General features: G+C 38.8%; 1 protein-coding gene across 3 annotated transcripts in view; it reads right to left on the reverse strand.

The window, feature by feature from the left end:
- Dennd4c (DENN domain containing 4C) overlaps positions 1-16,832 on the reverse strand; it is a 97,823-nt gene that overhangs the window by 12,062 nt on the left and 68,929 nt on the right. For 2 of the 3 annotated variants that reach the window (XM_038335561.2, XM_038335560.2), the window contains exons 20-26: positions 16,475-16,621; positions 11,841-11,960; positions 10,775-10,921; positions 7,079-8,238; positions 5,064-5,241; positions 4,201-4,310; positions 3,738-3,913 (exon numbers count right to left, since the gene is read on the reverse strand). In XM_038335561.2, coding sequence (XP_038191489.1) covers positions 3,738-3,913; positions 4,201-4,310; positions 5,064-5,241; positions 7,079-8,238; positions 10,775-10,921; positions 11,841-11,960; positions 16,475-16,621 — 2,038 coding nt within the window. The remainder of the gene's footprint in view (positions 1-3,737; positions 3,914-4,200; positions 4,311-5,063; positions 5,242-7,078; positions 8,239-10,774; positions 10,922-11,840; positions 11,961-16,474; positions 16,622-16,832) is intronic. The other variant, XM_038335562.2, reaches the window with a different exon arrangement.

Raw genomic sequence — 16,832 nt, forward strand, 5'->3', positions numbered from 1 at the left:
CTCACAATACCCCTTTTATAGACCTCCATATCTGTCCTTATTTTCATCTTCTCTTTCCTTCTTTTTCTGGTTAGGGACTCGGTGATGGTAGTGCCATGCAAAGAATATTATTACCTGAAGTAATACGCTTTTACTCTAGGTAAGGATTTGATTTCCACTAATTTTAAATTTGCCCAGTTTATTGTATGTAATGCTGAATTGTAGTTAATGATATTCACATTTAAATTAAGAATGATATTCACATTTAAATTAAGAAGTACATTAACATCTTCACCTTGTTATTCGATTAAAAATATTTTAATTTTCCTTATTATTAATGTGTTTATGAATGTGATGTGTGATCTTGGAGATCACAGCTAGGTCATCAGAAGTGAAACATGAAGGGCACTGTGCTCACAAATAAACACTAGGTACTAGAAACGTTAAACACACAGGTTTTGTCCCTTCAGAGAGAAATATAACCTGTTTCCATCCAGAAGGCTGGGAGTAGATGTAGTTAACAGTCTGGTGACCTCTGTGCTATTTGCCAGGCCATACCAGATTCAGACCCTTAGAGTAAGTTTGTCAATCTATAGAACCCATCTTTATCGAATATGTCACATGTACTTTACACAGAGTTTGAATATACTCATGTCTTAAGCTTTATTGTATTCACAGGACTGAGTTATTTATCACCAGGAAAAATTTCAACAAATTATGTTTTGCTTATATATACCTAAAAAAAAAACCTACTTTGGGTTAGAGTCCCAAAGTCTGACTCAACATTGGCTACTTAGAACTCTGCTGGCCCTGGTGGTCACAGAGACACCTACACTTGGGGTTTCAAAAACATTAGTCGCTCAGGCTTTCTAGATACAAAAGACAGTGTGGAGAAAATATAAACATGATAGTTCTTTGCACAAGTGGATTTCAATGCTTGCAGAACCCTTCTAAGTCCATTCCTTAGTATTTGATTCCAAAGAGACAAGCCCTATCGAACTAGGCAGGCTTGGACAACAGCACTTGAGTAGCAAGTAGTATTGAGGAATAAGCAGCATCGTACTTAGTGTAGAAGCTGGCCAGTAGGCATAATACAACAGCAGACATCAAGAAATTTCCAAGAAAGTCGGTGAAGCAACTACTCTCAACCTGTCTAAATCCAAGTTTTCACTGATCAGGGTCTCAGAAGGTGTCCCTTTTAGTATGTGTGGGAAGATAGATGGTCAGGGTTCGGACAACAAGAACGTTGAAGGAGAGGATGCTGATAAAGCTACCTACAACAGTCCTACTGAGATGAAGCCAAGACGCAACTTCATCACTTTAGTTTTGGGGGTTTACTTCACTCGTTGACAATTTGCACCTTCATCCTGCCAACATCTGAAGTCCCTGGCAAGGGATGCTATCTATATTCACTCTCATGCCAGCACCACGGGATCCAACACCCCCTTTTGCCTTGAGTACACATGCGTACACAGACACAACTTAAAAAAACACACAAACACAAAGCAAAGTAACAACACTAAAAGCTGTAAAGGAAAATCATTAGTTAATAGCTACAGGCAGAAACATCAGAATAACGAATTTGTCACCAGCACCCCTAAAAGTCAGGAAAACAAGGAAAAATATATTCCAAACCTTGGAAGTAAATACTTGTAAACCAAGAGTTTTTTTCCCTGCGCTAAACCAACCAAACAAACAATAAAGCCAACAACAACATGGAGAAGTAAGAACATTTCAAGATGGAGCTGGCTCAGTAGTTAAGAGCACTGGATGCTCTTCCAGAAGACCCAGGTTTGATTCCCAGCATCCACATGGTGGCTTGACAACCATAACTCCAGTTCCAGAGGATCCAATGCCCTCTTCCAGCATTGGAGGGTACCAGGCACACATGTATGCACAGACATATATACAACCAAAACATTCATATACATAAAAATTAATTAATTAAAAGAGAGAATCACAAGACAAACACAAGTCAAGGCAATTCATGACAATTAAGCCAGCACTGCAGACAATTCTTAAGGTAGTGAAGGAAGACAGTTTCACACACAAGAATACGGGACAGAACACACTCCATGAATGCAACAGAAGAGAACAGGAAAGGAATCAATCATGTCCAGCAAAGCAAACCAGTGAACACCCAACACTAACAGAAGTGGAAGAATTACCAAGTGACCAGCCAATCAGAACAACAAACATAACCATAAAGAGCAACAAGCCTTTCTCAAATATAACCTTGAGTGCAAATGGCCATAAGTCACCAATTAAAAGACACAGACTAACAGACTGAGTAAAATGATCCTGGGCCAGCGAGATGCCTCAGTGGGAAAAAATGCTAGCTGTACAGGTCTAAACAATCTGAGTCTGATTCCAGGAACCCACATAAAGAGATATGTGTAACCTACTCCTAAGGCAGAATGGGAGGTGAAGGGAGGAGGAATCGCCCAGAAGCCAGCTAGCCTGGAGTACTCAATTAAGCAACAGAAACATTGCCTCAACAAGGTAGACGGTAACAACAAACTCCTTCCTAGAAGATGTCCTGTGACTTCGATCTCAGTATGTGCACCATGGCACATATACATGTACTCATATACATATAATACTAAAAATACAATTAATAAATAAAAAATAAAGAAAAGAGGGCCTTTTCCAGGCCAATGAGGATATTATGCCAGGAGTATGATCCAGTATCATGCCTGAAGATAATAGGAAAAGTAGAGAGGAAATACTTCTAAACTCGGGATTAAACAAACACCACCACCATCATCATCATCAACAACAACAACAAAACAGACTCTAAGGGAGCTAAGAATGCAGCTCAGAGCACACGCTTATATCATGTGCATGAATGCCTGCGCTCAGATTCACAACAATCAAAACAAAATAAACAACACCAAAGCAAATAAAATATTAAGGCCATTGATTAGGTCCGCATACTTCTTAATTACTTGCCAAACTTTCAAATGATTACAAACTGATTAGTCCATTTCTTAAGTTTACAAGACTAGGTAGGGCCTCATGCATGCTAGACCAAGCGATCCACCACTGAGCCATACCCCAGCCTCTTAATTAGTGGTATTTCTATTACCTAGAATTTGTTCATCTCACTGTACCAGACAGAGGCAACAAGATGTGTTAAAGATTTAATTAGGTCACCAAGGCATAAGTTTGTGTAGCTATGTGGACATGTGTATATAAGAGTGTAGTAGATGTAGGATTTGGAAGCCAGAGATCAATGTTCCATGTCCACTTAAATCACTCACCATACCTGGCTTCGGTGTATTCTCCCCTCCCTCCCTCCCTCCCTCCCTCCCTCCCTCCCTCCCTCCCTCCCTCCCTCCCTCCCTCCCTCCCTCTCTCCCTTTTTTTTCCCACAGTGTCTCTCACTGAACCTGGAGCTCAATGATTTGGTGAGGTTCACTGGCCAGTGAGTTTCTGGGCCCTACCTGTCCCTACCTCCCCAGTGCTGGGATTTCAGATGGGTGCTCAGCTTTTCCCTGGGTGCTAGGAATCATGTTTGCTCAGGAAGCACTTTCAAATCCAAGTCACATCTCCCCAGCCCAAAAATTAGTATTGAATCATCTATAAGCAGAGTCTAATTTCAAGAATCTACTCCTGGTAACCATATGTTAAATAAAACAGAAAAGCAGCCCAGAGAAACAAGATGTGCTTGGGCCCAGCTGTGAATGCTTTACCCTTGCCCAAAGAGCCATGGCTTCAGGGCACTTACCTCCCGAGGGAGCTCACACAATACTAACCTGGCAGAGCCTCTTAGGTCTTTAAATTCTACATTGAGAAGAGGCAAAAAGTTGCTTTTACAGAATGGACAGGTTGTATTCAAATTTGAATCATCTGCAGTCCATCCAGCCATTATTTCTTCATCATAAACCAGAGCGCCACAAGCTCTACACTGTGAGCAACTTGACATCAAAACCTAAAGGGAAAATAGAACACTGAGAGTCTCTATGGTGGAAATGAGCCTGAATGGTCCACTCTACTGAAATAAAATGATATTTTTATTCTATTGGTTTCAACCGGAGTTAACAGCTTTTATATATTAAGGACAAAACTACCAGTTCATTGCCTCAAAGGTCTCAAGGTCTCAAGCACTCATGAATATAGTATCCACATGGATCCTACTGAGTCCTGTCAAGTGCTCGCATGAGATAAAAGATATGTCTAGTCGCTTTACCACAGGTACAGTGAGCACAGAACCTTTACCTCCATCGCACAGTTTTGATAGATGCTGGACATACTGGTATTCTGCGAGGAACCATGGTCTGATTTTTCAAAGTCCTGCCCTTTAATGTTTCTTGAATATGGAATTTCACCTAAATAGAACACATAATGTAGAAGAATGTTCTCGATGTTTTGGAAATATATACTGAAGTATTGAGGAAAGTACCATGAAATCTGGTATTTACAGACGGTTCACTATATAAATGTATGTGTAAATATAAACATTGATAAAATTAATAAAAGTTAATTACATCTAGGTAGAAGATATATAATTGCTTATTGTAAAATTCTCTCAACTTTTCCAAATGACAACTTAGATGATTAAAGGTGTATACCTATAAAGCCAGTACTTGGAGAGGGGAATTACGGGTGCAAGCCTGCGCTATGTGATGAGGTTCTGTCTCAAAGAATCAGAAAAAAGGAGAACAGTTGTTTTTAATTAAAAAGGTAAAAATTTTCCCTCTCTTGAAATTGCAACTGTATTCCTTAAAATCCTTCAATCACTGATTTACCCAGAGAACAAGTTAAAGAAATACATATTTCCAAGACCCCATTCCATAAATTCAGTCATAAAAGCTTTACCTAATGGCGGAGGAGAGGGAAAGAGAGGGAGATATTCCCTGACTGATGCGGTAGACAATACATGGTAACTTAGATACATAGATCAGAGTAGAATGGATATGTGGGGATGAAGGGTTATAGGCATTTAAATCAAAACTGAATTCGAGTGTAGCTGAGTGGTAGAACTGCTGCCCAGTATGCAGAGGCCCTGACTCAATCTTCAGCACCACAAATAAGCAAAAGCAAGCAAAAAACCAGACACGAAGGACAACTTTTCCCCATACCTGTTGGACACTGTAGCTTCCCAACATCTCCACTGCTGCTACTACTGCCGAGGCTTGTGTTGCTCTGGGTAAGTTCACTGGGAACCAGCCCTGAGATACTTGTATTAGGCAATACATTCTCCCCCAGTATATGATCTTCTAGGCCGGCTGGGAAACTATAATCTTTATTAGTTTCTTCCTTTAAAAAGAATAAAACCCCACATACATAAATATCTTCTGCAATGGAAATATACTCACTTTACTCCTTTTAGAATCAAACTTCACATCTTAAAGCAAATAACCTCTATGATTTTTTTTTTCAAAACTTTAAAGTTATCTCACTGACTTTTAAAACTTACATAGTTTAATATTAAAAAAACGACCTACCCCAGATGGGGTTTCCAAAAACTGTCCCCTCACAAAGTGACATACCCTAGGTGAACTACTTATTTACTTGTGTACTATAACCTAATGAGTGAATCTCCTAGCGCTGTGACTCTACTAGAATCTACACTAACAGAGTCCGAGTCTAAATGACCATGTAAAAATCTTTTCTAAATGATTTCCGAGAACATTTCAGAAATAAAGTGGTCCATTCTGTTCTTTCTCATGCTCAGCTAACACCCCCCCCCAAAAAAAAACACACCCCAAAGGATAAACCAAGGGCTAGTTCTATGTTCTAGGCTGGTACTTTTCCAAGTCAGCCAGGTTAACACCCTTTTAAAGTTATTCTGTGTTGTGTGGACTGATCTTGTGAAGTTCTCCAAAAACAAAGGCTAGGAATTATTCTAGATGCTTTAATGCTAAGCTTGCATGTACAGAGGCTCTGGTACCACACAGACAAAAAGGAGTTTGTTGTCCTAATCCTGTAGTTTTTATTCAGTTAGCACTTTTCTTAGACGCTTTCCCTCAAACAGCCTTCTTTGTCCAGTTCCTTTCCTCACTTCTTTACTTTGTTACTGCCTAGAGCTTTAGCAATCTGGAATTATCTTAAAGTACTCAAGTATTATACAATTCCGTGCACATGAAGGAGAAACTACAGCTTTTTTTTCTATAATTAGTTTTTTCTGTTTCATTTTCACAAAAAGAAAATCCAATGATTAAGTTTATTCACAACAATGTTTTAAGGACAATCATGCTGTACAAAATCTATGGAATAAGCTACAGGGTGATTTCATGTATATTAAGGGGGTAATACAGGTAAAAGCCATGTAAAAATGGAAGTGCCCACTGAAAGCTGGGTGGTAAATACAAGCAAAAGTAACACTAGAGAGGCTGAGGCAGGAGGAGAACAAGTCTGGAGTCTGCCTGGCCTGCACAGTGATGCTCCCATCTCCAAAACCCAAAGAGAAACAAAGTAAAATGTTATGCAAATATAACAATGATGCTATTATAATTTCAAACACTATTAGTGCTTTCAAAAGTTTTAATTTAGACTTCCTTATGGAGTTATAAAGTGATTCTAATGCTATTTTTGCTAGTTATTAAATATATATAGTTTTTAAATTTTTAAAAATTTTATGTGCATGGGTATTTTGCTTCCATCTATGTCTGTACTACTTGTGTACAATAAATGTGGAGATCAGAAGATGGTATGAGATCCTCTGGAACTGAAGTTATAGACAGCTGTGAGCTACCATGTGGTACCAGGAATTGAATCCAGGTTCTCTGGAAGAGCAGCCAGTACTCTTCATCATTGAGCCATCTCTCCAACCTTTTTAAGACAGGATCTCACGGAGTCCAGACTGGTCTCACATAACCACATATCCAAAGATGACCCTGAGCTCCTGATCTTCATGCCTCTATCTCCCAAGTGCTGAGATTATAGGTAAGTGCCAACATGTCTGGCAACTCTGATATTGTATTTTTACATCATTAATTGTGTTAAGTCACTTATAAAACAGAACATGTATAAAGTTTTAAGATATAAAAATACTATTAGCAGAAATCTCTATATTATACAAACACAAATTTGTACATTAAGTAAAAGCACTACAAGCATTCCTACATCAGACTGTGCAGTAGTAGATTCTTACCTCATCGTCTGAGTAGCTGTAGGCATTTGCAACAGCCACCCACATCTTACTGGCTACTGTTGCTGCTTGTTTCATACTAGATTTTAGGACATCTATCTTGGGCCCTGAAAGTATATTGTCCAACTTTAGACCTGATAAAGAATTTACTACAGAACCCAGAGAGCTATTTGGTGAAGAACGCATTAATGCTGATAAAGAAGTAGACCGGTCTTTGTAAGTACGGTAAGGAGTTTGTGGCTTGAAACGCCCAGTCAATGTCTTAGACCTGGACACTGCGGGGGAGCTTTTCTCAAAGTCTGGACTGTCTTGGGCTGGTGGACTGCGGTCTAAAGGTAGACTCGATCTCCTTTCTAAACGGTGAGCAAACGAAGCAGGGGAGCCAGGCTCTTGATTTCCCTCTCCATGCAATTCCATACTAGAAGATTTACTACCCAGAGGACTTTTTAGGTTCATGTAACTTTCAATTTCATCAGCCAGATTACGTGAAATTACTGGAGAAAACTTCTCTTCAGAATCAGAAGTTTTTTCTACACATTCCGTAGCTAAAAGAGACAAAGGATCTAGTCCAGTTTCAACACCTTTCCTCTCAATGGTTTTTCCAACACCATATGAACTACTTCTCTTATTCACTGTATCTTTGGATCCTGCTTTCCTGTCTCTGGACTGGCTGCTATTACTCTCATTCTGCAGACTGTCACATGTAACCTTTGCTGTGGTCTCTGCAGCAGTATCATCAACCACAGATTCCAGGAGTTCTTGGCTTTCCTCCAACATCTCTAGCACAGGAGATGCTTTGTGCTCAAAATCCCAAGTGCCCTCCGACATGCGAGTTCTAGTATCAGCTGGATGACAATTAACATTGTCAAAGCTATGAGTTCTTGAGACATGAAGTGGAGAAGTCTTAGGACATGTCAGTGCTGCTGTGAGGATCTTGGCATCTGCTCCCATCATGATAGCCATTTCACTTGAATTCAGATCCAAACTGCTCTTCTTAAGCAGCATCCCTGCCCGACTTTCAGAACTAAAGCTACAGCTCCTCTCTGGGAAATGCTTCTGTCTTTTTTCTCCTCTATCACCGTTCTTCTTAAAATTAGTAACCTCACCAAAGACGGCATCTTCAACTGGAGCTTGAGCAGAAAATAGCGCATTTGATGTATTACCTAAAGGGGGCAGTAATATAATAAAGTGAAATATCAGTATTTTTTAAAGTAACAAACAGAATGATTATTGTTCTGATTATGCCCAGAGTAAAGCTACAGAGAATCTGGAAGGTGTAAAGCAGGCATCTCCCATGGGGTCTAGCAGTTAGGATGCCTGGTTTCATCGAGAAGCTATAAAAGGTGTGCAAGAAAAGTACACCCCAAACCTATCCAAGCCTGACTCTCACAGGTAACCCTCCTCTATGTACAGACATATCTGTGAAAGCATGCAGTCTACGCTGGATATACCTGCATTGCTCACCCTTATCAACAAACATACACCTCTGCTTCTTAAAGAGTCAATTTAGGAAAAATATTCTGAGTTAAGTAGCAGACTCCAAAAGAAATAATCTCTTCTAATTTAACTTTCATATACCCAAGTCAGCAAATACTTGCCAGGAAGCTTGGGATATAGCTGAGTGGTAGAACATTTACTTAGTATAAAAAAAGGATTGGGCTTAATAACACACACATGCTCACGCACACACACACACACACACACAGAGGACTAGGGGAATTTACTCTATACAAAACAAGTTTGTAATTATGGAGAAATCACATATTTGTTACAGCCAAAGCATTTAGATCAAAGTAAAAAGAACTGCTTTAAAGTTACAAATTAAAAAATCCTAAGAAGGCTGGTGAAATCTTGAGTGAATTTTATATTTTATTCTTCAAAAAATATGTGAATGCCTACTAGTTATTAACTATATGAGGTGCTGAAAACAATGGCAAACAAAAGAGACTGAGTCATTAGAGCAGATAAACAAAAACATGCCAGAAGTCTGAAAAACCAACGATTGTTTTATGAAAGCAAATGGTCTTTATTTATTTGTTTGTTTGTTTGTTTATTTATTTTTTGTGCCAGGCAGTGGTGATGCACACTTTACTCCCAGCACTCGGGAGGCAGAGGCAGGTGGATCTCTGTGAATTCGAGGCCAGCCTGGTCTACAAGAGCTAGTTCCAGGACAGGCTCCAAAGCCACAGAGAAACCCTGTCTCAAATAACCTCCCCGCCCCCCAAAAAGGAAAAAAATTATTAGGTTCATTTTGTGTCTTTGAGTGTTTTGCTTAAGTTTTACTCTTTCAAGCTGGCTTTATTAACTATCAATTGTGAACTGTTTCTTTTTTAAAAATAATTTATACTAAATTGTTCTTTAAAAAATTTAAAAAAAAATAACATGTTAGTTAGCCACAAGCACTGAGAAAAGTTTTCAAAAGGTTTTAGAGGAATTAAAGTAACCTACTATACTAAAATTATACCTGCTTTGATACCTTTCTCAACACATGAGAAACAGGTCTTCACAATTATTCAGGCTCTCTAGTCTTATCATAACCTGTTACGCCATGTTTGGTTGATATCCCTGGAAGGCCCACTTTTTTTTCTTTAAGGAAAACTGATGAGGAGTGGATTGGAGGAGTGGGGAGATGCAAAGGAAGGGAGAGTGAGGAGCGGAGGGAAGGAAACTACAGTTGGATGTAATGCGTAAGAATGAAAATGTTTTCATGCTCTCACTGCAGTTCCACAGCTTATTAGCACAGTTTATTTTCAATTTTAAAATGAAACTGATACAGTATCAAAAGTCCCATTACCACCTCTTCCTTTCTTTATGGTATAAATCTTTCTTATAAGAACAAGATACAGCATATCAAGTCAGGCATGGTAGTTGGTCCATGCTTGTAAATTACTGTGGCAAAGAATGAAAGCTAAAGGATCACTGCCAGTTCAACGCCAGCCTGGGCTCTGTACCAAGACTCTGCCTCTGCCTCAATCTCATTTACTTATTTACCTGTTTGTTTATTTACTTATACAAAGACTCTGCCTCAATCCCATTCATTCATTCATTCATTCATTCATTCATTCATTCAATCATTCATTCATTCATTCGAGACAGGGTCTCTCTGTGTAGTTCTAGCTATGTTGGAACTCACTATGTAGATCAAACTGGCCTCAAATTAAGAGCTCTGCCTGCCTCTGCCTCCCCAGTGCTGGGGTCTGTTCACATCACTGCCTCTGTTCTTGACAAGCACAGGAGACCTTATAGCACTCCCATTATTTATAATGAAAAAGAATGACCACAAAGACCAAGCACTACAGCAAGGAAAGCACACTGAGTTAACAAACATACTTCACACCTATCCTTCAAAGTTAACACAGGAGACAACTAAAATACACCAAGGCTCAATTCCCCTATATAATATTTTCATATAACTTACATATTTTCTCATATCTGCTTTAAATTATCACTCCATATTACTTTTGTGCATGTGTGCCACCATGCAAGGCTCTCAATTGTTCCTTTGACTCACAGATTTTAACTTTAATTTTAGCTCACTTACAGAATTCGGGCTCATTAATGGCTTCCTAGTGTGTCCATTATAATAAGCAAGCAAAATTAGTATCATTAAAGACACTGTAGCTGAGCATGGTGGAGAAACTCACCTTGACTACAAGGTGAGATCTGTCTCCCAAGTGGTGGAGGTCACTTTCTACTTACCATTACTACTTGTCCTGATGTTGGTGTCAAATAACCCAGATGGAACTTTCACAATACTGCTGCCCCATGCAGGAGGGTCAGTAGGACTCTGAGGTTCTGGACTAGGTTGTGAATGTTTTGAGACAATGTCAGACACATCACACACCTCTGGAAAAAAAAATTACAATGTTATCATTCCTACTCTGACAATAATTATCAGAAACCAGAGATTTTTATATATGGATGTAGTCTCTCTTCAAGTAGGATGAGTACATCACTATTCTTCACTGATTGACTCTATCTGGCTTATCTTATGCCATAAATACTAAGAATACTGACTGACTGTTTATTCAGTAATAGGGACTTGAACATTTCTAAGTAAATCAAGTAAGCGCTTGGCCTTGACTTCTCTTTCTTCCATTGTCAAGTAGCTTATTTATAATTCTGGAGCACAAAATAACTGCAATAGCTGGGTGCAGTGGCACATGTCTTTAATCCCAGCACTTGGGAGACTGAGGCAGGTGGATCTCTGTGAGTTCAAGGTCAGCCTGGTCTATAAAGTGAGTTCTAGGAGAGCCAGGGCTGTTACACAGAGAAACTCTGTCTGGGGTGGGGAGGTAGCAGGGATGCGGAAATCAAAGGAACCCATGGCCTGATAATGCAGAGGGTTTGCCTTCTAAGACTGGGAATAACCCTCAGTTTCAGAGTTGGGAGGGAAAAGAACAGAAAGCGTCAGTTTTGACAGCTCAGAAGTTTGGTCTTATTGCTTGCTGGGCACAGTAACTGGCATATGCATGTTGTCCCAGTACTCTGAAGACAGAGGAAGGAGAAACAGCAGCTCAAGATCAAAATAGGGCAAAACTTAGTCCTAGTTTTATCAAATATTACCCAACGGATGGCACTTTTTGCAAAATTAAGGATGATCTACAAACTTTCTAAAGTCTGCTAAAATCTAAACCTTAGAGATTATCAAAGTCTACTTTAGGAAGTAGGTCTTAAGTTCCTAAAAATTACTGCTGAAATTATCAAGTATGATGAAACAATCTGAGCGTGCTTCTACACAAAGCTCACAAGCATCAGCACGTGCCTTCGATATGCAGCTCTGTGGCAGTCAGTTCTTGTGGCACATGCTCTTCGGGGGCATGAACCTCTGCATCTTCCTTTACTAGCTCATCCTTGGACCCATAGCCTTGGTCAGACTGACCGCCTGTTTAAAAGATGTTTAAAAGACAGCTATAGACAGAAAATGGCACAGATCTATACAATTAAACTCAACAGAAAAAATAAATAAATAAAATAAAAATAACTCTCACAGACACATTTCAAAAATAATGATAAGCAATGCTGAAAAGAGCAGAACAGACTCAAGACAGTTCTACAGTTGAAAGTACCAGACCTTCTCTTCCTCACCTAAAAGTTAAAAGCAATTTGGACAAGCAGTTTGACTCTCTTATGAAGAGGGTCTATAGCATATTGTCTTCTTTATTTATTTACTTTTTGGTAAAATAAAACAAAAAAAGGACTGAAACATATACCTTCTACTTTTGCAAAAGAAATGTAGGAAGGGCAATAAAATGTTTACCTTAAGAAAACAATAAAAGTTTACCTACAAAGGGTAGAGAAAAACAAATTTTTTTTAAAAAAAGAGAAAACTTCCTAAAGTATGGCTTTCTGTGCTGATTTTATTTTTAATACATTTCTATATATTCAAAAAGTTAAATCCACAAAATTGAGGGGGCTCTAAAACTGATGCAAATAAAAACTCATACAGCCAACTAATACTATACCTGAAATAACATAAACCTACTATATGGGTCAAAAGAAGAGTAATCTACATAACATTTGAACTGAAGGTTTTAAAATTACATTTCTTTTAACATGCATTGGGGTTGGTGCATATGTGGGGATCAGGACAACAATTGGGAAGTTGATTCTTTCTACCATATGGTCCCAAAGATTGAATTCAGGTCATAAGATTTAGCAGCAAGTATCTCTTTACCCAGTGTACCACCTTGCCATTCCCTGAATTGAACTTTGTGTCTTTGGACGGTGTTCTCTATAGCCCATGTTAGCCTCAAATTCCATATGTAGCTGACCCTTGCCTCGAACTCCTGATCCTTCTGCTGCCATCTGGCCCACAGGTGTCATCTGTACCTAACTTCAAATTTAGCCTGCCCCCCCCCAATTAAAAAAGAAAGAAAAGAAATAACCGAAGGTTTAAAAAAAAATCCTGTGGCATTGATTTGCAATCAGAGACATTTGTACAACATCTGCATATGATGTTTGCAGTCCTGGGCTGGAACGTCTAAAAGCAGTGCCACAACACCTGGTGCAGCAGTGAGCACACTGAGACCTGGACTTGAACTTCTAAAATCTAGTCTCCATTAAACACAACTTGGGGGTTGCTGGGGCAGGGGAGAGAAGAATAATTCCTGAGCTGAGCAAGGGAGGCACAAAAATGAGACAGGAGGTTTGTTGCCCCAGAAAGAATTATAACACATACCTAATAGGCATAATAACCAAACCTAAAGGAGCACCCACTGGGCTAACCCTGAGGTGATCTGAGAATGGGAAATACAGCAATCAATAAACCCATGCTGATGATAAGAAAAAAAGAGAACAGACCACCCTGAAAATATCAGAATACCATCTTCTAAACACAGGAGTAAAATCATCACATTGTAACTATCGTAGTAAAGACTGGTTCAGGGAACATCATCAATGGATGCTAATTTTAAAAAGTATGATTTAAAAATGGGATATTACTACATGGTCTCATAAGTTTCCCCAGTCCCCTTATGATCTAAATGAGGTAAGATATTTACACACAGAGAAACCAGACCACACGGGTATCAAGGAACCAAAATTAACACTACTTATGAAGGGCAGATAGGGACAAAACTATCTGGGAAGGATACCTCACATATGCAGCACACGAATGGATACTGAGAACCTAAGCTAACCAAAAGGAAATATAAAACACCAACTATAGAATATTCTACAAAACAAAGTGGATCTTCCAACAAGGTTAACAAGTCACAACCAATAAATACTGATCATCCTAGTATGGTGGTGCACACCTTTAATCCCAGCGCTAGGGGGCAGAGACAGGTAGATCTCTATGAGTTCCAGACTAGCCAGTGCTACATGAGACTGTCAGAACTGTGTCAGGTAAAAGGTGACTAAGGAGAAGGAACTGGGTACTGGAGTCTTTAATCATTGCTATTGAGAATCACTAACTCCAGAGCTGACAAAAGAGTTCAGCAGGTAATGGTCATTCCCCAAGCCTGACAACCATGGGACTCACATGGTGGAAGGAGAGAATCAACACACACAAGTTGTCCTCTGACCCCCACACTAGTGCGATGGCACACTGCCTATATCTACTAATTCCCACCCAACCCCAGACCAAACAAACAAATAATATTTTTTTTTGGTTGGCTTCCTTAGAAAGTCTGTTGTTGAAATATGGTGTCATGAATTGAACAGACTAGGAAAGAGTAAAACCAGGAGTCCCTGAGAAGCTAAGTGCCTCTGTGTGGGAACAAAGTGGAAAGATTCCACAAGATAATGCTTAAAGAAATGAGTGCAATCAACAGGCTGCTGAAGACTCCAAGTGTTATATGGCTCCACTAGAAACCCTAGGACACATGGCCACTGGCCATTTAGTATCTACTGTTAAGTCATTAGAAATTCAGCTAACGGTTGATAGAGACAGCTTGGCAGTAAAGAGCACTGTAGTTCTTTCACAAGACCCAGTTTTAATTCCCAGCACCCACATGGCCAGTGTCAGGAAATTTGATGCCCTCTTTTGGCCTCTGGGGGTGCAGACATACATGTGATGCACAGATAAACATGCAGAAAACATCTACACATACAAAATAAAACAACAAAGCTAAAAATGTATGAAAAGGTTTCATAGCACCATCCTAACTACTATAATTGCTAGAGCAAGTACTAGGATATTGTTTTTGTTTCTGTTTTCAGTAAAAGATTAAATTGCCTTTATAATTTTAAAAACCTGAGGAATTAGGAAAGATGAAGATGTATCTCCTTTTATTAGTATTCCTCATAAACTGAGTTTATATCAAAATTACATACTTAGCCTTCTTTATAAATAAAGTTAATTTTAAAATAACTTTATATATTCATATGAAAATATCATGAGAAACATTATTTTGTCCAAATAATATACACAATAAAATAACAAATTAAAATATAATAAAAGTATCAGGAAAAATAAAAGATAAAATAAGATAGCTTTAAAACAAAAGTCACAGGGGGAGGTAGGCAAGAAAGAGGATCAGCAGTTGGGAGCACTTCTTGCTCTTGCCGAAGATCCAGCACCTACACAGTAGCTCAGTAACTCCAGACTCTCTTCTGCCTCCTCAAGACACCAGACACACACACAGTGCACACATAAAACACACAGACTAACACCCATGTACATAAAATAAAACAAAATCCACAAAGTCCTATAAAAGTTTCTTGTTAAGTTACAAGTAGGGCTGAAAAGATTAATTACTAACAAGATGGCGATGTACAGACGTATGTTGTCTTCAGTGGTGCACATACACTTCTGAAACTGTAGCAAGGCAGTTTCAGGCACAAAAGTAAGCAGACTTCTGGAAAGAAGTAAGTGCCTCAAACAACTGAAAAATGGATTCTTTCAAACCCATGATACCATTTCATGCAACGATACTTACACAAATCTTAAAATTATCATTACAGCAAAACATACTTTATTTCCAAATAAGATAATAAATGTTTGTAAACTGGTCAAAAATTGTTACATGGAGATTTTTGAAAGCCTATATATGGCTACCCTTATCTAAAGAAAAGCCAAGAAACTGAAAACTGTTCCTTAAAATATAAACTTAAAAAATACAATCAAGTATCTTTCCCCCACCCTTGAATGTCAGCAAACTTTAACCTAATAAATGGGAAATTACCTGAAGTGGTTAACATTCAAGGGTAGAATTAAAGCACACGTGTATCCATAGCTTCAGTTCACAAAAGTCTGTGCCCCACACCTTGACAGCCCAGGACAAAGGCAGCACCAAGAAACAGCACAGAGTAAAAAGCAGAGCAACAAAGAGCAGAGAAAAGGAAACTTCAGTCATTGAGACAAGATCATCAGAGGGAGCACAGGAACTAGACTGGATTCTTACGGAGGCCTGGGATACCAGCAACCAGACAACACACAGGAGGATGTGCAGCATCCAATACAGCTCTCAATACAGCCACTCTGACTTCAACACGGAGGTTGTGCCTGTGGCTACACACATGTAAGCTGCTTCTACTTCTACAAACAGAAGTTCTAAATGCACACATCCTTTTTCAAAATGACTTATTGTCTTCTCTTTTCAGGTACCCATAATTTCAAAATTATAAGTTAAAATTTCAACTTAATGAAAAAGGGATTTATAAACTGTGTCAGTAATGTTCACATTTACTAAGTTGTGATCCCTGTCAACTGTCTCAGACAATTTCATAAACTTAGGATGAACAAATATAAGCATACCATGTTAACACAATGTACACTGCACCCCAAAGTCAGTTTGAAACTGCAGGAAGTAAGTGAAGAAGGGTGAGCCTCTCAGCAATACATACTACTTTCAAAGCATTCCCTTTATGAAATAGTTTTGGTTTTTTTTTTTTTGAAAAAGAAACATTTACACGGTAGTAAATGAAAGGTTAGTAAAATACAGATTTTAGTACCTGTGCTAGAGTGATTGTCAATGGAATCAAGGCTGATTAAGTCTTTGACAAAGACTGTGTGCTCCCCACTGTTAGCATCGTTACAACTATCCACACTGCCATGGCTCACTGTGTCCCCATCACTTCCACCTGCAGCATTCTGGGGAGCTAAAGATAAGGACAATGTAGTTCAATAATTCATGTACTGGTACTGCTGAAACTAAACACGAATGGCCCAAGTTAATTTATAATTACACAACACTTTGCAGATTTCTGTGACCAAAACATAAGGAAATCTACCTTTAGTTATAATGAAAATATCAAACAGAATTGAGCTTTCTACTTCATAAAATTAAAACTTCATGTCTGTAAACCTATA

This window comes from Arvicola amphibius, chromosome 6 (genome assembly GCF_903992535.2).
Source record: "Arvicola amphibius chromosome 6, mArvAmp1.2, whole genome shotgun sequence".
Taxonomy (NCBI): domain Eukaryota; kingdom Metazoa; phylum Chordata; class Mammalia; order Rodentia; family Cricetidae; genus Arvicola; species Arvicola amphibius.